The sequence below is a fragment of the Canis lupus genome, chromosome 11 (genome assembly GCF_011100685.1).
Source record: "Canis lupus familiaris isolate Mischka breed German Shepherd chromosome 11, alternate assembly UU_Cfam_GSD_1.0, whole genome shotgun sequence".
NCBI lineage: Eukaryota > Metazoa > Chordata > Mammalia > Carnivora > Canidae > Canis > Canis lupus.
In genome coordinates, this window is record NC_049232.1 from 9427044 (window position 1) to 9453983 (window position 26940).

A 26940-nucleotide genomic window follows, 5' to 3' on the forward strand; every position below is an offset into this window, starting at 1 on the left:
TGTCAATGTTACCCAGGGCAATTTACACGTTTAATGCAATCCCTATCAAAATACCATGGACTTTCTCCAGAGTTAGAACAAATTATTTTAAGATTTGTGTGGAATCAGAAAAGACCCCGAATAGCCAGTGGAATTTTAAAAAAGAAAACCATATCTGGGGGCATAACAATGTCAGATTTCAGGTTGTACTACAAAGCTGTGGTCATCAAGACAGTGTGGTACTGGCACAAAAACAGACGCATAGATCAGTGGAACAGAATAGAGAATCCAGAAGTGGACCCTGAACTTTATGGTCAACTAATATTCAATAAAGGAGGAAAGACTATCCATTGGAAGAAAGACAGTCTCTTCAATAAATGGTGCTGGGAAAATTGGACATCCACATGCAGAGGAATGAAACTAGACCACTCTCTTTCACCATACACAACGATAAAATGGATGAAAGATCTAAATGTGAGACAAGATTCCATCAAAATCCTAGAGGAGAACACAGGCAACACCCTTTTTGAACCGGCCACAGTAACTTTTTGCAAGATACATCCACGAAGGCAAAAGAAACAAAAGCAAAATGAACAATGGGGACTTCATGAAGATAAGAAGCTTTTGCACAGCAAAGGATACAGTCAACCAAACTAAAAGACAACCTACAGAATGGGAGAAGATATTTGCAAATGACATATCAGATAAAGGGCTAGTATCCAAGATCTATAAAGAACTTCTTAAACTCAACACCAAAGAAACAAACAATCCAATCATGAAATGGGCAAAAGACATGAACAGAAATCTTACAGAGGAAGACATAGACATGGCCAACATGCACATGAGAAAATGCTCTGCATCACTTGCCATCAGGGAAATACAAATCAAAACCACAACGAGATACCACCTCACACCAGTGAGAATGGGGAAAATTAACAAGGCAGGAAACAACAAATGCTGGAGAGGATGCGGAGAAAAGGGAACCCTCTTACACTGTTGGTGGGAATGTGTACTGGTGCAGCCACTCTGGAAAACTGTGTGGAGGTTCCTCAAACAGTTAAAAATAGACCTGCCCTACATACAACCCAGCAATTGCACTGTTGGGGATTTACCCCAAAGATTCAGATGCAATGAAACGCCGGGACACCTGCACCCCGATGTCTCTAGCAGCAATGGCCACAATAGCCAAACTGTGAAGGAGCCTCGGTGTCCATCGAAAGATGAGTGGATAAAGAAGATGTGGTCTTTGTATACAATGGAATATTCCTCAGCCATTAGAAACGACAAATACCCACCATTTGCTTCAACGTGGATGGAACTGGAGGGTATTATGCTGAGTGAAGTAAGTCAGTTGGAGAAGGACAAACATTATATGGTCTCATTCATTTGGGGAATATAAATAATAGTGAAAGGGAATATAAGGGAAGGGAGAAGAAATGTGTGGGAAATATCGGAAAGGGAGACAGAACGTAAAGACTCCTAAATCTGGGAAACGAACTAGGGGTGATGGAAGGGGAGGAGGGCGGGGGGTGGGGGTGAATGGGTGACAGGCACTGGGCGGGGGGTCACTTGACGGGATGAGCACTGGGTGTTATTCTGTATGTTGGTAAATTGAACACCAATAAAAAATTAATTTATTAAAAAAAAAGAAAATCAATGTCAAGATATACTTAAAATAATAATAGAAAATTAGGAGGAAATTATAGCAATTTAAAGTAGATCACCTTTGATAAGTTATTAGCGAAACTAAGATAATTTTTATTATGGGTATACAGATAATAAATTATAGAAACAAAAATTACTTTTAAATTGTAGTTTAAAAAATTAAGTAATATAAAATATCACCCAAGAAACAAAAATTACTTTTAAATTGTAGTTTAAAAAATAAAATAAAATAAAATAAAATAAAATAAAATAATAAAATAAAATAAAATATCGCCCAAGAAATCTCAAATGTTGGCCCCAGGCATTTAGCACTGATGCCTCTGTGAAAAGATTTGTGGTGAGTGTCTACTTCTTCCTGGGGTGATTGGGTTAATTTATTAAAAACTGGTAGAACATTACTTTTTCCTTTTACGCAAACTCCCATAAAGAAACTTAACTACAGGTAATTTGACAAAAGTTAAATATCCTTTTATTACCATAGGAAGAAGTATTTTTACCACCACAGGTAGTAAAAGACAGCCATTGACAGAAAATATATAACTTTTTGCATCTAATCTGTCAGAACACCCATTTTGAAGTGCATTTAAATGAAAATGAAAACATATTCATCAAAGCAGCACAATGCCAATTTTCAAGAGAATTTTAGAAAATCAGTGTTTTCATCAGATTGTCAGAGGCAAATGAGAATTGCCATTTTGAACTAATAAAGAACAGAGAAGGGAAATTGACTTAGATGACTAGCGTCATTAAAATTAAGTGGGATGTGAAAATATTTAAACAGAATAAGTGCTGAAAGTAAATTAGCTATTTCAAATGTCTTCTGTTTGCATTTGCCCAATTTTCAGTCCTAAACCCTGACATTGTGACTTAGAGTTGTAATTTTCTTTATCCATCTTGTATGAAAACACTCAGCATACAGTTCCCTCTTGATGCATATTTATCGTGTTAACAATCACCCAGGAACTGTTTTAAGACTTTTGTTACAAAAAAAAAAAAAAAAAAAACCACAAAAAAACAAAAAAACAAAAACAAAAAAACCCCACCTTTTGTTACTTAATCTTCAACTCTGTAAGATCACCACCACATTAAGAGGAAGAAATTTGTGCATAGAAAGTTCAACTTGCTTACCCAATCTACAATAAGTACTAAGTGACAGATTTGGGATTCACACTCAGAGCTTCCCCCCGGCCCCCTTCCCAGTGCTCTTCAAGTGCCTTACCTTACAGTCATAAATCTGACTCAAGCGAGATCATTACAGAAAGTAACCTCACTTGTCCCTTTTCATTCAAGCTACACATTCCATACGGAGTTAAGGCAGAAGTCAAAAGAGAACACAGGGAGAAAGGTTAGGGACACCAGCCATCTCACAATTTTCTTGCTTACTCAATCCCGTGATCTTCATTCTACCTTCTACCACTCGTCAGAGGCAAAAGCCAAGTAGACAAAAATTGAGAAGGCTGACTTCGAGCCTTTTAGTTTTCTCTTTATCTTCCTTGTACTTACGCTCACACTTCTCCTTGGATAGCAAGAGTCCGTTGTTGCTTGGACTCTTGCTCCAAGAGTTAACAAGAGGGTGTGGCATTTATTATTTAAGCTTCTTCTTGAGAGCTGGCATTCAAGCCAGTGCCTGCCCCTCTAGTCAGTGGCTTTGACCTCTATACAATATGCTTTTGGGGAGAGTTAAAAAGATAAGCATTGTTTAAAAACTCCCATAGCTGGTTCATTAAGTCAGAATTTCCACTGATACCTGCTAAGTAATGGCTCTGGTAAGCTTATACTATATTAAAGCAGTATTCAAAACAAAATACAGCCTCTCCTTATTCAAGGAGAAACTGAGTCCAGTTTCATGTTAATTTAGCAGAAAGGCTTTCCACACTCTCTAGTCATATGACCAAGCCAATTACTTAACTGTCTGAGGCTTTCTTAACCTTCCTTCTTTATGACTAAGGTCCATTCTTTTGGGAGAAGAAATTATGTAAATGAGGTTTAAAGCCAAAATATTCTTTGACAGAAAGGATATGTTTTATTATGAAAAATATTGTTTCTTCAGCTATTGTAAGTTAGCTAATAAATACCAGAGAAAAGCTCTACACACTTCCGATTATTTGAATTCATTTCTCTTTACTTATTTGTAGATTTATGTGTGTGTGTGTGTGTGTGTGTGTGTGTGTATGATTTTATTTGCTTATTTATGAGAGGCCCAGAGAGAGGCTGAGACATAGGCAGAGGGAGAAGCAGGCTCCCCGCAAGGAGCCGATGTGGGACTCGATCCTGGACCCCGGGATCGTGCCCTCAGCTGAAGGTAGACGCTCAACTGCTGAACCACCCAGGCGTCCCTGATTTAGATATATTTCTGTTCAATAAATCTCAAATGTCTACTACTATCACTGATAGTAGAGTTACAGCAGTTAACAAGGTAGCTCATAGATCCAACTCTTCTAGGGTTTACATTTTGATGGACGTTTATTTCTTGAGGATTTTTTTTCTTTTTAAACAGTCAGTATGAGGCAATTTATTATCGACTCACCTAGTTCTATGTATAACTGTAGCTGTCCATTTAGAAGAATTTGCAAATTACTATTAAATGTTAGAAGGCCTACATAAAAATTAATAAGTAAATAAATATGTTGACATGTGAGAACGACTTCGGGACAGAGCGCCTCAGGAGGCAGTTAGTTACATAATTATATTCATATGCATTTCACTATCATTGGATCATGTACCAGATTAATGAGATTAGTAATGTTATTGAAGGTGTTGCTCTGCTTTCATTGATTATTTTTAGTTGATATCTCACATACTACAATTTAATCCAATATCACATAAATTCCATCTTTGTTTATAAGAGGACAGTCACATAAAAATGTTTATCAAGGCTGTTATACTCCTTTAAAACTTGGAAACTTTGAAGAATGTAACTACATATTATTAAGCAGAAGTACTTTAAAAAGAGGAAGTACTCAGAGAAAGGAATCATAAACTAATTATCCCAAGTTTGCAAACTATTTCCCCCAGATTTACATTATTTTAACTTTTAGGATGAATTCAGTGTTTTTGCATGAGTACTGCACGTTAAAATGGGAATTCAAAAGTTCTTAAAAATTACTCCAAATTACTAAAATGTAATCATTTTCAACATCTGTTGAATGTCAAGCTAGTTGAGTACCTTCAGTTATGCCTGTATACACCTGGATGGATAAATGGAAGGATAGATACATAAATAAATGGTGGATGGAAAGAGGAACAAATTGAATTACGCTACAATTAAGTAAATATTAAATGTAACTATACTTGAACTCATCAAAAAATGAAATAGGAATTAAGCTGACAGTGTTGAACTTTAAATGTTTCATAAAAACACATTTATTAATACATAAAATACTCCTGTGATTAAGAATAAAGGTTAAAACATATTGAGATAGCTAAAATTTTAAATTTTATTCTTAGATAGTATCAATTTAATCCTGCCATTTAAGATGAAAGTAAAGCATTTGTACTCACCTCTTCTCTTTCAGATTTTGTACCTTTTTCTATTTTGTAAACATGCATTCTCTTCTGTAACCATAATCTATTTTATTTTATTTTTTTTTTGTATTTAGATGGATTCACTGCTCTTCCCCATTCATTTTACAATATTCATAATATTTAAGGAGTTTTTAAAAAGTCATCTCTGAGTTGGCTGGATTTCATTGTCATATTATTTTTTTTTGCATGCTTTTTATTTTCTTTTAAAGATTTTTATGTTTACTTGAGAGAGTAGAGAATACAAGTGGGGAGGAAGGGCAGAGGAAGAGGAAGAAGCTGACTCCCCGCTGAGCAGAGAGCCAAGGTACAGGTGGGTGGTTCAACTCCAGGACCCAACCCAGGATGAGTGAGAATCATGACCTGAGCCCAAGGCAGACTTAACCAACTGAGCCACCCAGGTGCCCCTTTTGTATGCCTTCTCAATTAAGGCTCATGGATGATGTATTTCTGAGAATTCTGTTTGCTTTTAAAATTTTCTGATTATCTATGGTTTTCTTGTCTTGTTTTTTCCTTCTGAGAGGATACCCGGAACACTCACTACCCTGTAAGACAGAGATGTATGTACACACTGAAATTCCTGCCCTGGAAAACTTGAAAGTTGACCAGCCAACCATCTATTGTACTAAATACAATGACAGTTAAGCCCCAGATTTTGTATGAGTTCTCAGAAGAGGAAGAGTTTGGGCAAAAGCACAGAAATGGGAAACAATCATGCAGAGGTACTATCAGAGTTTTGACATTGTGGGAGCACATGGTAAGATAAAACAGGATCACAGAAATTCAGAGAAAGAGACATGGCCTGGCCCTTGAAGGCCCTGAAACCCAAACTTTGCTTGTAGGAACACTATAATAAAACGATGTCAGTCAATTCCTACTCCACTCCTACCATCACACTCTGCTGTGTGCTTCAAAATCCCACTGTCTTGGGATGCCTGGGTGGCTGGGCGGTTTAGTGTCTCCCTTTGGCTCAGGGCTTCTCCCCCTGCCTATGTCTCTGCCTCTCTCTCTCTCTCTCTCTCTCATGAATAAATGAATAAATCTTAAAAAAAGAAATCTCACTGTCTTTTGGCACGGAGTATCACACTTGTCTTTTCTTCACAGCATTTCTGAGTTGGCTTTATCACAAAGTTGACTTTCTCAGCAATGGCTCTTTTAGAACACACGTGTTCCCTGAAAAAACATTTGACACACATTTGACAATGTCTGCCAGGTGCTTTTGAACTTGAAAACAACTTGGCTACAAAGAATATCTCAGTTTCACACCTTCTTTCTTTCAATACCTGCAGATACTACTATACTATTTTCAAGCAGTAGATTTTGCTTTATGGATTGGTGAAGCCAGCTTAATGTTAAGCCCTTACAGGGACTTGCTTCTTCTCCTAGGGCACCTGAAGAATTTTGTTTGTTTCTTTTAAGATATATATAAAACTGGGATTTATAAATTTCTGTAAGTTGTATCTCATTTTTTTTTCTGAAAAAATATGTACCCTTTTCATTTGTGGCTTCAGTTCTTCCTGTATTCTATGGATATTATATCCCGATTAATTGATTTATCTGTTAACCTCTTTGTTGTTATGTATCAGCATGTGGCTTTTCTTTTTTTATTCATTGTCTCCTAATTAATTATATATCTCTTCCCTTTACATTTACCTCAAATCAATATGCCAGTTTTTCACTTTGAAACCTTTCTTCTTTCGGGTTCTAACTTGTATATTTGTCCCATTTTGACCTTATTTAGAGTCTTTATTTTTCCCTCTGCTCTCAATCATCCATTTTCGTAACTTTGCATTGACTTGTCATCTTGTCCTAGAGCTCTTGTTTTGGGGAATATAGTTGCTTAAAACCTATGGTATGAAGAACTCTCATGCCATTGTTCTTCTGTTCCTTGGGTTATGTTTAATTTCAAACTGGGGATTTTTCCTTTATTTTGTCCTGTTTTGTTTTACTCAGTGTGTTAATATAGTTAATGGGCCTCGCCCCACCCCACCCCCGCCCCATTACTCTTGTTTAATTTGGAATTTGTATTCTTACCTCACCATATTTTATTCTGGGAGTGAATTTACTCTGACATGCTTTGTTTTTGTCTTGCTGTGGTAGCTGACATACTCACTCTCCCTGCGTCTGGAAGAAGATGTCCAGTCCCCCAATCCCTAGAGCCTCTGAATATGTTACTTTAAGTGTCAAAAGAGCCTTCACAGAAGGGAGTAAGTTAAGGATTTTGAGAGAGAAATATTCTGGATTGCCTGTGTGGGGCTGATATAATAAAAAGAATCCTTAGCAGAGGGGAGTAAGAGAAAAATTGAATAGCGATGTGCGATGGAAACGGTTGTTGAAGCGATGTGTTTGAAGATGAAGGAAGGGAACAAGAGCCAAGGAATGCAGGCAGCCTCGAAAGCCTGGAAAAGAAAAGAGAACAGGTTCTCCCCTGGAGCCTCTGGGTGGAACCAGTGCCACTAACACCTTGATTTCAGGCTGTGAGATCCCTATCAGACTTCTGGCCTCTGGAACTGTATGTGAGATAATAAATTTTTATTTTAAGCCACTAATTTCTTCTATTTTACTGTAGCAGACATAGGGAATTAACACAGTAAAGGATGTTTAGAACAATTCTTCCTTAGATCTGGACATAATCTGAGCCATTTTACTTTTGGGTGGAATTCTTTCTTTTTTTTTTTTTTTTTTTCATTCCAAAGGGTATTCACTCTTAATTTCATGAATCTCCTTAGTCACTAGTCTGGTCAAGGAAATATTTGTGGTTATTTCATTGATTATGTTTTGTTTTGTTTTTCTTTTTGTTTTAATCTCTGATTGCCAGTTCCTTCCTGGTGCTCTGCTCTGTAGGCATGTATTTTAAGGGGCTTGACTTCTATCCCTGGCAATGAATTCTGTCATATGTCCCTACCACACTTTGCTTACCCATTCCTCTGAAGTTGGAAACTAAACTAACATGACAGCCCCCTGCTAGTATAAATAATGGTATTAGTATCAGCCTTGCAAAGGTCCCTTTAAAGAATGAGATTATAGGATCATGGCTTATATGCTTATTTAATTTTATAATATGTTGACTAATTGTTCTTCAGCATGGCTGCAGAAGACATTTTAGATCATGAAGATTTGTTTTTTTTTTAAACCCATATCCTTATAATCATGTATATAGTTTGAGCAGTTTGACCTAACTTTTACCAATGTGATACATGTAAAATAGTATCTAATTTTTGTTTTTACTTTATCTGATCGGTAAGAAGGCTAAGCATTCTTGATGAATGTGCCTGCCATTCAGTGACTCTAAGAGGCTGAGCCCCTAGTAAGTGAAGGGAATGTACAGAGGCAGCACCCACTGGGGCCAGAGAAGACTGAAGGAGGCTCGAGACCATGGCCTGGTTCTAGTGTAACTGATAAATAAAGGTAAATACAGATTGTCCCTGAGGGAGGGGGGTGTATGCAGTGGTGGATGGGGGGTGGGATGGAGCTAACCACAGAGTTTGGTCTCTGTACAGAACCCAGCTGTTTCCAGAGGACATAGACTGGGGCCTGGAACAGATGCCTGGAGAATGAGACTTCTAGGCTTGACCAGAAGAGGATTCATTATGAGGGCCAGGGAATGTAAATCTAGGGGTTTTCTCTTTCTCCAAACCTCTTGGGAAATAATTAGGAAAAGAATAGCAAAAGAGACAGTGGCTTGTTGTAAAAATACACGAGCCTATTCCCAGTGGTGGGGGAAAATTCAAAATATTTAGGGTTGTATAGAATTATGAAATGCCCTCAAATCCACACCTATACACTCACATATACCAAAGCTATAACTGTTTCACATAAGTTAAATAATATTACTAATAAGATCTAATGTGAATTGTTTTCTATCATTCAGGCATGGTTAAACCCTAGTTCTCTCAGGTATTGCCTTCTCTGTGGGGAGATTCAATGATGTGGTTACTGTAGACACAAGAAAGAATGTTCTTTAGTTAATCCAAGTCCTCTTTTCTCTTGTTTTGATGTCAAGTGCAAGATACACAAATTCAAGTTGATGATAGTTCCCAGTGGATGAAAGCAATGGCTCTAGTCTGAGTTGTGGCAGTCCTTGAATCCTGTGAGTATCAGCAGGGTTCCTGGTGTGTGCTGATGTAATCCCTAGGTCACAGAACACTGATGCTGGCTTGCATCATAATAGCCCTGTTGGTATGTTGAGCACTGGTCAGGACAGTGATTTAGTGAGGAAGTAGTTTCTCAAGTGATTTGTTGTTCATGAGTGTACGAGTGAACTAGTTTGATTCTTTGTTATTGTTAGCCGACTCTCTGAGTTGAGTTTCAGGGAGAAAGGTACTGATTGGAGTCACTCTCTGAATAGGTGAACCATGAAGCAGAAACAAAAAAGGAAGCATCTAGAAAGTACAAGTTCCCCCCAAACTGTCAAGAGGTCAAAAGGTATGTGTTAAGCATCTTCTCTGAGCACAGGGTGACAAGGAACTGCCTCTAAAGAAAGGAGGAGAGAAGAAGGGAAGTGGGGGAGGGATGTGTATATATGCTAGTCTTTCTGAGGGCTCAGATAGTCTCTGAGAGTCAAAAGAAAATTCAAGTGACCAAAACCTTGTCTCTGCAGCTTAAGACCTGTGCCATCTCTATGTCACTCTGGGTTACTGCACTACAGACTTAGTGAGTGGCTGATTAGTACTCTTTCTGTGGAAATTGTATTTTCCTATATTTTATTTCTGTCTAAGGGCATTGATGTAGTATAGGATGTTATTATAAGTTTTCCAGTAGTACTTTCTCCTGTTAATGAGGAAGAAAATGTGGCTCATAGAAGTAAGGAGAAATTTTTAAAAGAGCACTTGAAACTGGTTGTACAGGGGTGAGAGTATAAAGTCAGAATTTACTTACTCAGAAGCAAAAAAGAATTTTGTCTCAGACTATGAGAATGTAAATGCGGGGTTCCTATCTAAAATGCAAGAAAAGGGCAGAATATGTACATATACCACTGTTTAATGATAATGGTTAAATTGAGGAGATTGTTTCTGAAGAAATGGAAAACTGAAGTAGTTCTGGTTGCTATGGAAATTAAAAGTAAACAAGTAACATCTAGGAGGAGAAACCATTGTTCAGTGCTGGGGAGTTGGGGGAGGGCAGATTAAGGCTAACCCTGAAGTTACAAGTGTTGACTCCTACTTGGGAAGAGGACTTGATATTTCCAACAATGTATGTGCTTTCTGGGGAGAGAAGCCTGGAAAGTGAGGTTATCTGTATTTTACCTGCAATAAAATTAGTCCGTGTTGAGAGTTGTTATTGAGTGTAAAGTATGAGACATGGAAAACATGTACTCATAACTGTGTTTCCCATATACACACATATAGAATATAAGTGTGCCAGGAAAAGGTAATTAATATCAAATATAATTGTCCACTTACTCTGTACCAGATCCAATTATTTGCCTCTCAAAAACACATTACATCCTTACGTCATTAGTGAGAGTAGATTTGGCCCTTGTAACTAGTACACAAATGAATCGGTTTCTTGCTTATATAACAATTCAGAGTATATAAAAATGGAATATGGCAAGTCTCCAGGGCTGATAGAATCTTTGCTATCATCAACCTGAGCTTTAAAATAGACCCTGGATTATCAACATCCCAACTACCTGAAAAGTGAAGAGCATGGAGGGACCCAGAAGAGGTATTTTTGGTTCTGTTTGGAAGGGTCACATGTCATTTCCAGTCATTTTCCATTTTCAAAAACTTAATCCCATTGTCAGAACTGCCGCAAGAGATGCTGATAAATACAATCTAGTAGTATGTCCAGGTAGAAAGGAGATAGCTTGCACTTTCTGCTCCAGTTACAAGGAACATTGTACAAACCCAACTCCTCCTGATAGAAACACAATAAATGAACCATATTATGCTCTCCATGAAAATGGAGGCTATGTGTGTTCACTAAACATGTCTTGTTTATACTCTTGTTGTTTGTTTAATGGATGGATAAATTCGCAAACACCAATCATGGGTCACATCTTTATTATTTTTGTGTGATTTCTCAGCAAGTACTAACTTACAAGAAGTTCTACAGCATGAACAAAGTGCAGTGGCCTCAACTTCAGGCCAGACAGCAAAGGACTCTTCTTCCTCTTCAGAATGCTTCTGCACCTCCTCCCAAGAAAAGCTCACTGGTGCTGGTAAGGAGAATTTATTGAATAAAATGGAATCTAGGCAGAAGCCAGAGATGAACTGAGTGATTCTGATCATCAGTTGATGAAAGGCTGACCAAAACAGAAAGAAACTCCAACTGTATCTCTGTCTTCTTCTCTGACCAGAGGTAGAAATCATCACTTGCAAGGGGAAAATACTTAAAAGGAGTGGAGTAATCCCAAAAAGATCAGCAGAGAGCAGTGTTTTATTTGAGGAAATGGTGGGAGAGGGTCTGGGTATGAGAATTTTACCAGAGAAACATGGAAGGGTAGGTCAGTGTCAACCAGCAAAAGCACATATGTTATCCCGGTGCAGACTCTCTGCACTCCTTATTCTCATCTTTCATTTCCTTATAATTTCCATATGCACCTTAATTCTCTATGCCATGTTTTTGTTCCTGCTACACAAACACAGATAATTTTTCTGACTTCTAAAACCCAAGCTTAGTTATCCCTGTTTTTAAATGTCATAGAAGCATACAATGTATAGTTTTTGTCTGGTTTCTTTCACTCACCATTACATTTGTGAAATTTATCTAATATAATTTATATATAAATATAGATTATATCTATGCACATGTATTATATATAAATATAGTCTCGAGGTTCATTTATTCTTTCTCTTAAAACCTTTGATTTTTACATCCTCTAATGTTATTTCATTCTTCCCTTATATTTCACAAATATGCCGAGTCTAGTCTCGAAGAGAATATTAAGTCCCATAACAAAATATAACACTGTAATCCGTAGACATAGGACGCAGAATCTGTACACATGGATATGTGCTAAACTGAAACCCAGAAAGCGTACATACCATTATCACTTACACAAAATTCATCTCATATTCAGATTCACAAGCACCAAATCAATTACACTTTAAGCCCTAGCTCTGTTTAAACCAACATGTTAGGAACATATAGACACAAAGCACATTGCACCCATCACACCGTTTTGCCACAGTAGGTATGTAATGCACATATCAGACATATCCATAAGAGGGGATGATGATATTTAGCAATTAACTAATGAGCCACGAGCTTGGTTAGCATGGAAAGAGAGACATGACATAAAAATAAAGAATGTGTTCTTCAAAAGTTAAGATTTTGTCTCGTTTGAGGCTGTAAAACTCTAGGAGATAGAATGCAGAGGATAAAAATGTAACAAATATAAAGGAAGGCAAATGGTACTGAAAATTCTAACCAAGATGAATGAATATGAAGACCCACAGTAACAGGATCCAAATAGAAGAATAGGATGCTGAAAGATACCAATTCTCCGCCCAAACTAAAGATTACTGTTCAGAACAAAGTAAGTATTTCCATAGAATCAATGGGAAGAATAGGTTAGGGCAAAGAGTATAGGAGGGGGAACAGAATGGAACCAGCTGCTTTTCTGATTTATATTCAATTTTTTAGGAATCCCAAAATCAGGCAAATGTGATCCACCACCTGGCCACTCTTTGGAAGACAATACTCTGGTCCCTGAGGCAAAAGGTGAATCCTCTGAATCAGAATACTTCTCCTGCTATTCCTCCTTCAGTCATCTGTCTTCTGCAGGTAAGGGGCAAGGAAAGGCATGCAAAGTCTAGGCAGATTAGGGCAGTGGGAGCCTGAAGAGACTGGTAGACACCCAGCTCAGCATCTCTCAGCTAGTGGGAGAAAGGTACACATCAGAGCCAGTTATAATCTTATCCTCATTTCTTATTGGGAATCCAAGTCTCTTGTTCTTGTATTCTCATTAGGAACTGAATACAAAGAGTTTTCATGGGGGAGCCCCAGTGACGCAGCAGTTTAGGGCTGCCTGCAGCCCAGGGTGTGATCCTGGAGACCCTGGATCGAGTCCCATGTCAGGCTCTCTGCATGGAGCCTGCTTCTCACTCTGCCTGTGTCTCTACCTCTCTTTCTCTCTGCATCTCTAGGAATAAATAAATAAATAAATCTTTTTTTTTTTTTTTAATCTTCAGAACAAAGTAAGTATTTCCATAGAAGTCAAAGGGAAGAATAGGTTAGGGAGAAGAATATAGGAGGGGGAACAGAATGGAACCAGCTGTTTTTCTGACTTATATTGAATTTTTTAGGAATCTCAAAATCAAGCAAATTTGATCCACCACCTAGCCACTGTTTGGAGGACAATACTCTGGTTCCTGAGGCTAAAGGTGAATCCTCTGAATCAGAATACTTCTGCTATTCCTCCTTGAGCCATCTGTTTTCTGCAGGTAAGGGGCAAGGAAAGGCATGCAAAGTCTAGGCAGATTAGGGCAGTGGGAGCCTGAACAGACTGGTAGACACCCAGCTCAGCATCTCTCAGCTAGTGGGAGAAAGGTACACATCAGACCCAGTTACTATCTTATCCTCATCTCTTATTTGGGAATCCTAGTCTCTTGTTCTTGTATCCTCACCAGGAACTGAATACAAACAGTTTTCATGGGGCATCCCCAGTGCCCCAGCTGTTTGGGGCTGCCTGCAGCCCAGGGCGTGATCCTGGAGATCCTGGATCGAGTCCCATGTCAGGCTCTCTGCATGGAGCCTGCTTCTCCCTTTGCCTCTGTCTCTGCCTCTCTTTCTCTCTGCATCTCTAGGCATAAATAAATAAATAAAACTTTAAAAAATATATATTACTGTTCAGAACAAAGTAAGTATTTCCATAAAGTCAATGGGAAGAATAGGATAGGGAGAAGAGTATAGGAGGGGGAACAGAATGGAACCAGCTGTTTTTCTGACTTATAATGAATTTTTTAGGAATCTCAAAATCAAGCAAATGTGATCCACCACCTGGCCCCTCTTTGGAAGACAATACTCTGGTTCCTGAGGCAAAAGTTGAATCCTCTGAATCAAAATACTTCTGCTATTCCTTCTTGAGTTGTCTGTTTTCTGCAGGTAAGGGGCAAGGAAAGGCATGCAAAGTCTGGGCAGATTAGGGCAGTGGGAGCCTGAAGAGACTGGTAGACACCCAGCTCAGCATCTCTCAGCTAGTGGGAGAAAGGTACACATCAGACCCAGTTATAATCTTATCTTCATCTCTTATTTGGGAATCCAAGTCTCTTGTTCTTGTATCCTCACTAAGAACTGAATACAAACAGTTTTCATGGGGCAGCCCCAGTGCCACAGTGGTTTAGGGCCACCTGCAGCCCAGGGTGTGATCCTGGAGACCCTGATCGAGTCCCATGTCAGGCTCTCTGCATGGAGCCTGCTTCTCACTCTGCCTCTTTCTCTGCCTCTCTTTCTCTCTGCATCTCTAGGAATACATAAATAAATAAATCTTTTTAAAAAAAAATTACTGTTCATAACAAAGTAAGTATTTCCATAGCAGTCAAAGGGAAGAATAGGTTATGGAAAAGAGTATAGGGATCCCTGGGTGGCGCAGCGTTTTGGCGCCTGCCTTTGGTCCAAGGCGTGATCCTGGAACCCAGGATCGAATCTCAAATCGGGCTCCCTGTGCATGGAGCGTGCTTCTCCCTCTGCCTGTGTCTGCCTCTCTTTCTCTCTGCATCTCTAGGAATAAATAAATAAATAAATCTCTTAAGATTATTGTTCAGAACAAAGTAAGTATTTCCATGGGGTCAATGGGAAGAATAGGTTAGGGAGAAGAGTATAGGAGGGGGAACAGAATGGAACCAGCTGTTTTTCTGACTCATATTGAATTTTTTAGGAATCTCAAAATCAAGCAAATTTGATCCACCACCTGGCCCCTCTGTGGAAGACAATACTCTAGTCCCTAAGGCAAAAGGTGAATCCTCTGAATCAGTATATTTCTCCTGCTATTTCCTCCTTGAGTCATCTGTCTTCTGCAGGTAAGGGGCAAGGAAAGGCATGCAAAGTCTGGGCAGATTAGGGCAGTAGGAGCCTGAACAGACTGGTAGACACCCAGCTCAGCATCTCTCAGCTAGTGGGAGAAAGGTACACATCAGACCCAGTTATTATCCTATCCTCATCTCTTATTTGGGAATCCGAGTCTCTTGTTCTTGTATCCTCACTAGGAACTGAATACAAACAGTTTTCATGGGGCAGCCCCAGTGCCACAGTGGTTTATGGCCACCTGTAGCCCAGGGCGTGATCCTATAGACCCTGGATCGAGTCCCATGTCAGGCTCTCTGCATGGAGCCTGCTTCTCCCTTTGCCTCTGTCTCTGCCTCTCTTTCTCTCTGCAACTCTTTGAATAAATAAATAAAGACATCTGTTCAGAACAAAGTAAGTATTTCCATAGAAGTCAATGGGAAGAATAGGTTAGGGAGAAGAGTATAGTAGGGGGAACAGAATGGAACTACCTCTTTTTCTGACTTATAATGAATTTTTTAGGAATCTCAAAATCAAGCAAATTTGATCCACCACCTGGCCACTGTTTGGAAGACAATACTCTGGTCCCTGAGGCAAAAGTTGAATCCTCTGGATCAGAATACTTCTCCTGCTATTCCTCCTTCAGTCATCTGTCTTCTGCAGGTAAGGGGCAAGGAAAGGCATGCAAAGTCTAGGCAGATTAGGGCAGTGGGTGCCTGAACAGACTGGTAGACATCCAGCTCAGCATCTCTCAGCTAGTGGGAGAAAGGTACACATCAGACCCAGTTACTATCTTATCCTCATCTCAATTTGGGAATCCGAGTCTCTTGTTCTTGTATCCTCACTAGGAACTGAATACAAACAGTTTTCATGGGGCAGCCCAGGTGGCTCAGAGGTTTAGCGCCACCTTCAGCCCGGGGCCTGATCCTCCAGACCTAGGATCCAGTGCCTTTGTTGGGCCCCCTGCATGGAGCCTGCTTCTGTGTCTGCCTGTCTCTCTCTCTCTCTCTCACTCTCTCTCTCTCTCTCTGTCTCTCATGAATAAATAAGTAAATAATCTAATAAAACAAAAACAAAAAACAAAAAAGAACACAAACAGTTTTCACTATCAGATGGTAGATAGAAAGTCCGTGCATTCATTTTGGGAAAATATCATTTATTGAGGGATGTATCCAGAATTGCTGTATGTCAGTTAAACCTACAAGCAAAGAATTAATGTAAAATTAAACCAAAGATTGCAGTACTCTAGTAATTTCTCACTGAAGAAATGTGAAAGAGCTCTGAATCGTTAGTCATCCATGTAAAAGAGTCTTATAGGTAATGACTTACTGAACATGAGCTCCCCATGCAAAACTACAAAACACATAATCTAAAGTAGATTCTGCAAACACAATGAACACTAAGATTTAGCTTCAAAGAAAATCATTTAATTGAACAATAGGAATGGTAAATAAGAATATTTACAGTTATTAAACAAGTAAAAACATAAAACACTATCAATAAAAAGATTTAAAAAACCAAGTTTTAGAAATGAGAAATAATGTTCTAGAAATCATAAAAAATGTGGATGAGTTAAACATCACATTTGTCAGAGGAAAAGAACATTTGTGACCTGAAGGCTAGAGCCAGGGAATTACTTACAAATATAAATCAGAGTGATCAATACATTGGAAATATGAAAAAAGGATTAAGATAAATGAAGAGAAAATGTGACAGTATGACATATCAAACTAATGCTTGTTTAGAATAAAACAGAGAACATAAGACAGATAAAGAAGTAATTGCCAAGATTTTTTTTTCAGAACTCTGGAAGATACAAACCTTTAGAATCAGGAAACATTATTAGGAAACTCGATACAGAAATGGCAAAAATAAATCCCCACTAAACTAGGTACACTAAAGCCAATATTCAGAACCTCAATAACAAAGATGTTAAAGCAACTGGGGAGAAGCACACAGTCTTTCAAAAGAATGGTGATCTGTCAGACAGTGACCATATCCACAGCAATTATCTAATAACAATATAAGATAATGTGCTGGATGAAAAGAACAGTCACATCATAAAGAAAAGAAGGGTGAAAAAAAGACATCGTCAGATAAAAAAGTAGAAAACATAAAAGATAAAATATTTGAAAACACAGAACGTATTTGGAAAGATGAAATGGAAGCCAGGAACGGAAGGTGAGCTGAGAAGTCTGTGATTGAATGCCAGTAGGTTTTGATGATTTCCACACCCAAACCAGGAACACTGATTCACAGATAATCCACCAAACAGATGTAACTGAAGTACTGGATGACAGTCACATACAACTTGACTGGGAGCTCAAGTATTCTAAGCTCCTTATTTTGCACAAAGAATGGGTGGCACCATGGACTCAAATAAACAACTCTACACTCAGAAAAGAAAGGAAATCAGGTAAATAGAGCCTGCCCGTTTGTAAAGCCCCTAGTCAGTCCAGAGTATGTGGAGCATTTATTATCATCTACCGAAGGCTTTAACAATTTACCGCAAACAGTGGATTAAAGACAACAAAAATGTATTATTCTCTTATGGTTGTAGGGGTCAGAAGTCTAAAATACGGCATATGGACCGCTCAACTAATCCCAAATAATGTTCCCATCTCAGGGTCCTTAATCTAATAATATCTGCAAAGTCCCTTGGGCCTTAAAGGTAACATTATGGACTCTGGAGATAGGATATGGGCATCTTTTGATGAAATGCGTGAGACACAGTGACGTATGTATAGTCAGGGAAACAAATACTAAAATATATGGACTGTACACTGTGATGACACAATTTCAAGACACACCGCAGCGACCTCAATAAAGACAATGTACATATATTATATCCAGCTAGCCATGAGCACTTGGGAAAAAGTAAAAATGGTCGAATGCTTCTATTTTGGAGCTTTGGCCAGAAAAGAGACTATACTATCCCTGAGTGTCTGACACAGAGTAAGCAATCCAAGTGCACTGAATATATGAAACACTAGATATATCTTTTTAATTCTAATTCAAATTACAGAAATCTTAAAGAAGCAAAAGGATACACCACAGCCTGGTGAGAGTACCTCACAGGAAGAACACAGTGCCGTTGTCTCAAGTGACCTCCCCTGTGCCTCTGACAATAAGAATACGGGTAAGTCGAGATGTCTGAACTGGAGGTGGGTAGTGGCAAAGGGAGATGTAAGCATGGCTGAGGCTCCAGCTGAGCATTTCTATTTACAGACTCATAGATGAGAGATATAAAGTGATCCAAGCCCATGTCCAGATGAGAGGGATAACACAAGGTCTTTTTTCTCTCCAGGAGATGTTCATTGCATCTATATAAAACAAAGCCTGGAGATTCAAGGGGAATCTCAGAGAGGACAAATATCCATAAGTGCAGGGCCATGTTTGCAAAGGTGGAGTCTAAAGAAATGTCAGATCTCTCTGAGAAATGGAAATATAAACTCAGTGTGAACCTGAGAAGATGAATTCTGTTGGTCATAATGTGGGCAAATCTCTGACAGCTGGTGTGAAATGGGCCAGCAAAGAACAGATAGGGCATCCAAGAAGGAACCAGTAGATTTTGCTTTTTCACTAAGAGAGGACTGAACTCCTTAGCATGTGTCCTTTCATGGGGGAAGAAGGGGCAGAGATTGGAAAGAGACCCTTCGATTCTTCTCCAACAACCTCCTAACCCTCATGAGCACACAGGAATATTTATTCCATCACATACTCTACTAGGCTTAGCACAAAGTCCTCTCACAGTTAACCCTATTGACACTTGTCTCTTCATTTCCCATTCTCTGGTCCCATTTCTTTCTTTTCTTTTTCTTTTTTCTTCTTTTTCTTTTTATTTTTTTAAGGATCTTAATCATTTATTCACAAGAAACACATATAGAGAGAGACAGAGACATAGGCAGAGGGAGGAGCAGGCTTCCTCAGGGAGCCCAACTTGAGACTCAATCCCGGGAAGCCAGGCTCATGCCCCGAGCCAAAGGCAGGTGCTCAACCACTGAGCCACCCAGGCATCCCTCTGCTCCCATTTCCTTATACTCTCAGACAGACTCATAAATTCAGATCCTCATATCTTGAACCTTCACAACTCATTTTGCAGCATATGTATTCCTCAAGTTTGCCTTCTCTAATGACATCCTTAGATACTATCATCTCAAACTCACACAAATAATCTCATTCTTGTAGAACTTCATATTTCACATTAACAGTGAACAAAGCCACACAATCATATAACATCGTGTAAAACTCCTCTGTCCCAGGTCGCTTAGGCCCCTCAGGTAATTCCACAATCTAGGACCTCGCGTGAGGTCTTGCCTCTATCCTTGCCTCTATCCTAGCACTTTCACAATCTCAACAGATCTCACAAAATTACCCAGGTCCATATCTCTCTCATAAATCAAATAGACAGTACGTCACAACTTGAACCTCAGCAGTACATGACACCCAGATCACTCATACCACCTTTACATATACAGGATTATGCTGTACCATCCACTAATATATGATGCTCATGCTACCTTTACGTAGAATGGCCATGGCACCCGTACGCCTTCTACATAAAATTGTTGAAGAAACATGACAGACACGTACACAATCAGACAGTACTCACCGAACACGGTACACATACTACGTCTCTAAAAAATAGTCCACCCCCCACTGACTTGTCTCATGCCTATAACATGACCTACCAGATACTCTCCAGTGACCTAAGAGACAAAGTAGGTGCATTTTGTGAAGTTAAATTTGGGTACAAGCTTAAATAAACTTTTTAAATATAGGAAGAGACTTAATATGTTTGAGTTATTTTATCAGGAACAGAAAATTACCTATTTACTGAAAGTTGAGTTTGGAAATGTAGATTAAGAGGAAGAAAAACTAACTGGCAATTTTCGGGATGTGTTGAAGTTCATGATAGAGGTAAAACCCGATCCCAAAAATATACATATTTTACTAGGAAAATAATCAACAACTTAGAATTTAGCTGTTAATTGGGAAAGTTTAGTGGTAGGCTTATGAGTATGGTAAGTATAGAGGCAAAAGCTGATCAGAACAATGTGTGTGGAACATGAGGAAGATGACACCACTAACTAGGCCAAGTGACAGCTAAGCCATTTGGCCAGTCCGTAGCTCCTGACAGGGGAGCTGTGCCCGTTGCTGGGAAGTGCCGTCTGGAGTCAGCTTTGGGGATCCTCCTGGAGTCTCCAGTCCTGCAGAGCTGGGTAGCAGAGCCCTCAGGTGAGGTCCCTGGAGCACAGGAGCAGATATGTGGAAGAGGAGGCCAACAGATCGCAGTCTGTCATTCCTCCCTGTAAATCCTAACCCTCCCCGGAGGCAGCAGGACCTCAGTATCATAAACCACAGGTGGCAGACTGAAGACCTGTACTGACATACCTGCTCTGCATTTATTCTTGTGGTAAATGGAGTAGTAAGAACAAATAATATGGGCACCTTACCATGTGCCAGGCAAGAATTTGAGCCTCTGATCAACTGCAGGAAACAACCTAGGGCTCTCATGCTCTCTTAGGTAACCAGACATTTCATTCCAGCATATATTTTTAGGTACCTAGATTTTAGACCTCTGGATAGAAGCCAGACTATAATCTTCCTGGGAACAAGTGCTGTGTGTGTTATTATACATGGTATTTCTCGAATGTTTAATGGAGGCAAAGATATCATCTCTCTGATTGTCCTTCTCTTTCCCAGAAGTCTTAAACACAGATGAAGACATTCTACTTTCTGGACCCTCTGGGTTGGCCCAAGGCCACAGCCAGAGGGCAGAAGTTTCAGACTCAGAATATATTTCCCGTATCTCTCCTGCAGACAAGCTCTTTGACAGAGGTAATATGGTGGGAGTGGGAGGAGCTGGGGGGAAATCAGGCAGGGAGGTGAGGCAGCATGTTAGCCAAAAATTAGAATTACGAGCCTATGCCCCGCAATGCCATAAATGACCCCTTCTCACGAGGACTGTCCAAGGTCTGTATTCCTAATTAATAAGCAGAAATGTACCAGGGAGGCATCCCTGTCTTCTTTGGAAGAAGCTCTTAAAAGATCTGAATGAGAAGATAAAATATCTAAGAGAAATGTGGAAATATATTTTCGGAAAGGAAGTTTGGGCCATGACTGTGAAGTCTTAATTTGAACATTTCCAGCACCAGGGTTCCCCGGGAACCTTGAAAATTCATTTTACCTGCATTTGTACATTATTTATCTATCTTTTTTAAAGATTATATTTATTTTTTTATGAGAGGCACAGAGAGAGAGAGAGAGAGAGAGAGAGAGAGAGACAGGCAGAGGGAGAAGCAGGCTCCATTCAGGGAGCCTGTAGTCGGACTGGATCCTGGGTCTCCAGGATCACACCCCCAGCTGAAGGTGGCCCTAAACCTCTGAGCCGCTGGGGCTGCCCTCTATCTATCTATCCATCCATCTATCCATCCATCCTCTGTGTGTTTGTATGGGTGTAGAGATAGTTACCAGATATCAGTACATACGTAGAGAGATACACATGCAGAATTCTTCATAAAATTGCACCCCATGCCCCCTCATTGCACAGTGTCCTATAAGGAAAACCAAGCTGAGAATATCCTACTTTAGTGACTGCATACTGTTTTACAGGCATGGTTCTAAGTGTCCAATACTCTCTACACATGTCCAGAAATCTCACGAGATAATATCATGGTCATTCACTATAAACACAGTTTTACTAATTATTATTTAGTTATATTTAGGAGTAAGTGAAGTTTTAAAAGATAAAGTCACCTGAAAATCGTAGCATTTCAATGAAGAAAGTCACCTTAGTTTCTATGAGAGTTAAGTCTCATGTGTGGTAATGATGTCTAACTAATAATATCCATTCAGTGTAGCTCTTTGAGTTGACACAGACTCCAGAAGATGCCATATCTCAGAGTTTTGTTTTGTTTTTAATCCTTTCCCCAGAATTCTGGAAGAACCAAGAGAATGTGCCTCAGCCTGAGTCATATGTGGTCTCTCCTGGCAGTGAGATTGCAGGAGAAAAGTCTTCTTCCTCAGAATACGTCTGCATCTCACCTTCTGGTAAGTTTATCCTTGCTAAAGAGGACGGTAAGGGAAATACACAGGTCGCGTCTGAGCAGAGATAGCAGGTACAACTGAGCTGCTCAGCCCAAGCCTGACTTATCTTATTCTCCCCTTGAGAGCAGAAGAGGGCTTCAGGGCAGAGGGACTAGGACTGAAGCCCCTGCAGAGGAACAGAAAGGGAGTGTAGCTTCAGGGGGAGGACCCAGTCACCGTTGTAGCTTCAGGTCAAGTAGAGCCCCGCAGTGGTGTGGACATTTCATCACACCCTTCCCCCTCAGAGGTGCATGAACTCAACCTCACCCACACTCCTGCATCTGTATTCCTTCCTACCAGTTCTGGTCCCATTTCTCCTTCCTTTTCTCCTTGCCTTCCTTCCTCATTCACTTTCCCAGTCTCTGGCATGGCATAGCTACACCCTTGTCCCTTCATTCCCTCACACAGTCAGACTCATCCACTCACACACTAATACCATAAGTCCTTTACAACCCCTTGTACAGATCACCTGTTTTAACTCCCTCACACTAAGCCAAACTGCAGAAAATGGATATACCCTGAGGAGGATGGACTTTCATGTACAGCCTTTCTCATCCACATGCCACTTCACTCATGAAGACTCGGGCACTTCACAGAGCGGCATATTTCAGGAGCTCAGGTCACTTCTGCTGGCATTCTAAGCTACAGTGTCAACAGGAAACAGCATTATTCCCGCACTTGTTCACATGCTCTGTCACACTATGTAACACACATGCACACACTCATTCGCTGTCACCTCTGACTAACATCAGAAACAGTCACCAGGGTACCTGCATGGCTCAGTCATTTGAGCATCCGACTCTTGGTTTCAGCTCGGGTCATGATCTCAAAGTAGTGAGATCCAGCCCCATGTCACACTCCACGCTCAGCAAGGAGTCTGCTTGTCCCTTTCCCTCTGCTTCTTCACTTTCTGTCTCTCTCTGTATCTCTCTCACAAATAAATAAATAAAATCTTAAAGGAAGCGTTCAACCAGATGTGTCCCAAAACACACATGCAAGTCCACAAGACACACTACACCCACATTCCCGCATAGTTATAGCAGGTACACACCTCAGATAAAACACACCACTCATAGAATGCCGAAATACCACATGTGTACAGACTTCTGCTCCACACATCTGCATGGGAATATTCTCATGGCCACCTTGACACCTCCGGACGTCACATACAGACTCTATTTGTCTTACGTTTGAAATTCTCTTTCGTAGGAAGCCATCAAAAACACCAAGATGTTTCTCATCCTGGACAATCTGAGCAACATGAGACTTCTTCGCCCTTTCCATATGTCTCATTTCCATTCCATCTGGTCAGTAGTACTCAGCCCTCTGAGCCCTCAGTACAACCACAGAAGGAAAGGCTCATGAAAATTTACTACATGCATGTCCAAATGAAAAGGGGGGTGGCTGTCTTAAGTGATTCAGAGGAAGAGCAGGAGCCTCCCTCAAAGAAGGCAAGACTAGAAGAAATGGCCTTTCTTGAAAAGGTCCATACAGAAGTCACCCCATCTCATGTGTGTACGAAGGAACTCCTAACTGGCAGTGAGTCCAGCTGGAACAGTGAAGCTCAAGAGGCAAAGGAGGAGGCTGACAGCCCAGCAGAGACTCCAGCTGTGGAGGAATGTTCCAGGGCCAAGACCCCCGAATGGCTTGTGGCCCTGGATAGTGGCTTCAGGTGCATGGGCTGCTGCTGGGTCTTCCCCAGCTTAGAGGCCCTACGGGAGCACGTCCAGCATGGGGTCACTGAGGGCTTTAGCTGCCATACTTTCCATCTGGCCTTAGCTTGGCTGAAGAGCAAGAAGAACAGGGCAAAGAAGAGAAGGGGGGAGAATACCAGGAAGAGAACACACCGAGGCCAGAAATAACATCATTCTGGCATGAACATGTCTTCATGCAAATAAACAGACTCTCTTCAGCCCCTGAGAGAGAGAAAGTAGAGCAAACCAGACTCTACCAAGGGGCTTTCTTTATCTTCTCTAAACAACCCTAGTACCCACCTCTCTTTATACACATCTACCACCCCGCCACTACCAGTGCACCAGCAGCAACAGGAGCAGAGGACCCCTTTCCACTCTATCCACTGCTCTCCCAAGAAGGAGGAGAAGAAGGTGGGTCTCACCATGCGGAACAGCAAGACACTCACATGCAGTCTAAAGAGCATCGTACACCAGCGTATCCTCTCTACCACTACACTGAAAAAAGGAGACTCCCTGGAAGCAGGGACTGCTGGAGGCCACATGGTCAAAGAGGTGAGGGCCCTAGGGCTAGGAGAACACCTCGAGGATGCCTGGGACTCAGGGTTCTGAGAAAAGGTTCATCCACCAGCGATGTCTCCCTGGGTTCTTTAATAACTATGATGCATAATTTTCTTCAGAGGAATATATACTTGGGGTGGAATACTTGATGGATGATGAATTAATGAGATTGCTTCCTTCCTATGCCTTTGAGGAGACGGGTAAGGACAAGACTAGTCAAGTAGGGCAGAGAAGCCTGGGCCCATTATTCCTTAGATAAACCAGGTGTCACAGGAGTCTTAGCCCTGGGCCTACCTCCCTTTCAAGGGCAGAGCAGAGATGGACAAGGGTTAGTATGAAGGCTAGTCACAGTCCCACCTTTTTCCTGGGTGAGGGTGAGATCTCAGATGTCATGTTGTGAGTTTCATACCTGGAAGAACCTGCTAGGGAGTTACAACCACTTGAGAGAAACAACCAGAGGACTCCTATTTAATATATCCTAGGAGCCAGTAGTTCTGGCTGCTTCCTTTAAAGTGTCAGATGCAACTGGAGAAGAGAGACAAAGAAGCTACTCTTCTGCTATGGACCATTTCTGGCATTTCTGGCTTGGTTTTTTTTTTTTTTTTTTTTTTTTTAGAGCAACCGGGGTTGGTGGGGGTGGAGGGGGTGGAGGTGAAGGGAGAGAGAAAATCTTAAAATCTTAAACAGGCTCCCCCGGCAAGGAACCTGACATGTGACTTAGACTCACAACCCTGAAATCATGACCTGATCCAAAATCAAGTCGGATGCTTAATTGAGCCACCCAGGCACCCTGATTTCTGGCAACTTTTAATGTGTTGCTTCCTGGAAGATCCCCATATTCTTTTATGAAGTTTCACAATTCCCATATCTTGTTCTTTATTCTCGCTACAGCTGCGAGTGCCTTATTCTAAGAGGTCAGTAGAGGGGTTAAACGTAGACGAAGCTGCAAAGACGTTGCAAAATGAATGAGAGAGAGTATGGCTTTTTAGTCAATGGGATATAGGAAGGGCTCATCTTCTGGGGTCCAAAAGTCAGTTAGATTGGAGCCTGGGAATTGCCCTGAATCTTTTGAATCATGTAGAGCGAATGAACATTTATCATAAAAATAAGAAAAGCTGCCTTCCTCACTGAATGATCCTCTTCTCTGCTTTGGTTTTCTCACAGCCACACAGACCCATCACCCCAAAGATTTCAAACAACAGTATCCAGCACATTCCTGCGGTCTGATGGGAGTACAGACGTTTTCATGAGTCCCATAGCATCAAGGGAGGACCGGCTAAAGATGGATGTACCTGATCCTCTGCAGCTGCTCCCAGTTACCTGGTGAAATTTGGTGCCCAGCTCTGGAGAAAATATCCACAGAGAGGCGTGAGAAGCCCAAGGAATGCGGGGAATACCAGGCCCTCAGGAGCCCTGAGAGGAAAGAGTCTCTGCTCCTGCTGACTCTCCCCCACCCTGCCAGAGTCAGGCACCTCTGAAAATCCCTGCAATATTGCCTTGTGGGGAAGAGGGCGGTATTGCTAGAGATGTTAGTACCGTGGAAAACACATTTCTCCTACCTAGAGCTTTCACCAGTGGAGCAGAAGATTGATGACAGCTTGGCAGGATTCGGGGGAGGAGACTGCTAACTTGACAAAGAATCTAGTTTGAGTTCTGCTTGTGGCTTCTCAAATCCCTTGCATTTACTGCAGGTGTGAACACCTGGCTCATAGTCTTACTCTCCAGCCTGGCTATAGATTTTTCACCCCATCTAACTTATTTCCCTCCTCGACATCTTATATCCATGAATATGTGCCTGAAGACTCTGACTATGTGGTAGATTGTAATCCATACCCTTCCTCCCCTGTACTCGCACCCACAAGTTTCCGCCAGTGTAGTCTTTGTTAACAGTTTTACTTATTTTTCTATATCCTTTCCTTTATATGCACATATATCTTTCTCTGTATCGTTGTCTAATACGTTCACCTGCCTGGTTATTTGACTGGGGGACAGACATTCTTATTACTGAGAGAGGAAAAGCTACTGCACAAATGAAACAAAAGCAAAGAAAATACCCTGCTTGGCTTTTCTGGGCACATGTATGTTTACAAACAGTTGATATACAGTCATAGGAGAGAGGATGGAACACCCTCATCAGGGATGATCAAATGTGTGTCCACAAGGGTGCCCCAAAGTCATAATCCAGTTTTAAGCTTACTAATTTTAGAAACATAAAAAATAAAAAAGTTTTTAAAAATAAAATTTGCATGTTGAATTATTTGCCTATAACTTACACTTTAATTGTGTATTTTCAAAGATTAATTTTAAGTTTTCTTTGTCACTTTGCTTGTCTTCAACTGGAGGGACAGAAACAAAAAAAATGTTCTTTATAGTTCAGAAAACTACATAAGAGAAAGGAAATTAAAATAGTTCAACTTTCAAATGGTGGTCTATCATTTTTAGCTTAGCACTTCTGAAGTTATTAAAGCTTGAAACTGCTGGCTGA

At 40.5% G+C, this 26940-nt stretch overlaps 1 protein-coding gene across 6 annotated transcripts; it reads left to right on the forward strand.

Moving 5' to 3' along the window:
• Positions 1-9371: 9371 nt before the first annotated feature.
• LOC102151165 (protein FAM170A-like) lies at positions 9372-26696 on the forward strand. Of its 6 annotated transcripts, none has more exons than XM_038551887.1 (9): positions 9372-9591; positions 11195-11329; positions 12757-12897; positions 15637-15777; positions 18140-18253; positions 20824-20955; positions 22051-22167; positions 23413-24449; positions 25620-26696. In XM_038551887.1, exons 1-8 carry the CDS (start codon positions 9522-9524, stop codon positions 24063-24065), a joined length of 1503 nt encoding a protein of 500 aa, XP_038407815.1. In that variant the 5' UTR covers positions 9372-9521; the 3' UTR covers positions 24066-24449; positions 25620-26696. The 6 variants fall into 6 exon arrangements, with proteins under 6 accessions (XP_038407815.1, XP_038407817.1, XP_038407814.1 ...); XM_038551886.1 differs by having other exon boundaries at positions 9376-9591; positions 20821-20955; XM_038551889.1 differs by lacking the exon at positions 15637-15777 and having other exon boundaries at positions 9373-9591.
• The last annotated feature ends 244 nt before the right edge of the window (positions 26697-26940 follow it).

Coding starts and splice junctions, on each gene's coding strand:
- LOC102151165 (XM_038551886.1), top strand. CDS start 9,522: ATGAAGCAGAAACAAAAAAGGAAGCATCTAGAAAGTACAAGTTCCCCC. Junction 11,330..12,756: donor AGAAAAGCTCACTGGTGCTG/GTAAGGAGAATT, acceptor TCAATTTTTTAG/GAATCCCAAAATCAGGCAAA. Junction 18,254..20,820: donor CTCTGACAATAAGAATACGG/GTAAGTCGAGAT, acceptor TCTCTTTCCCAG/AAGTCTTAAACACAGATGAA.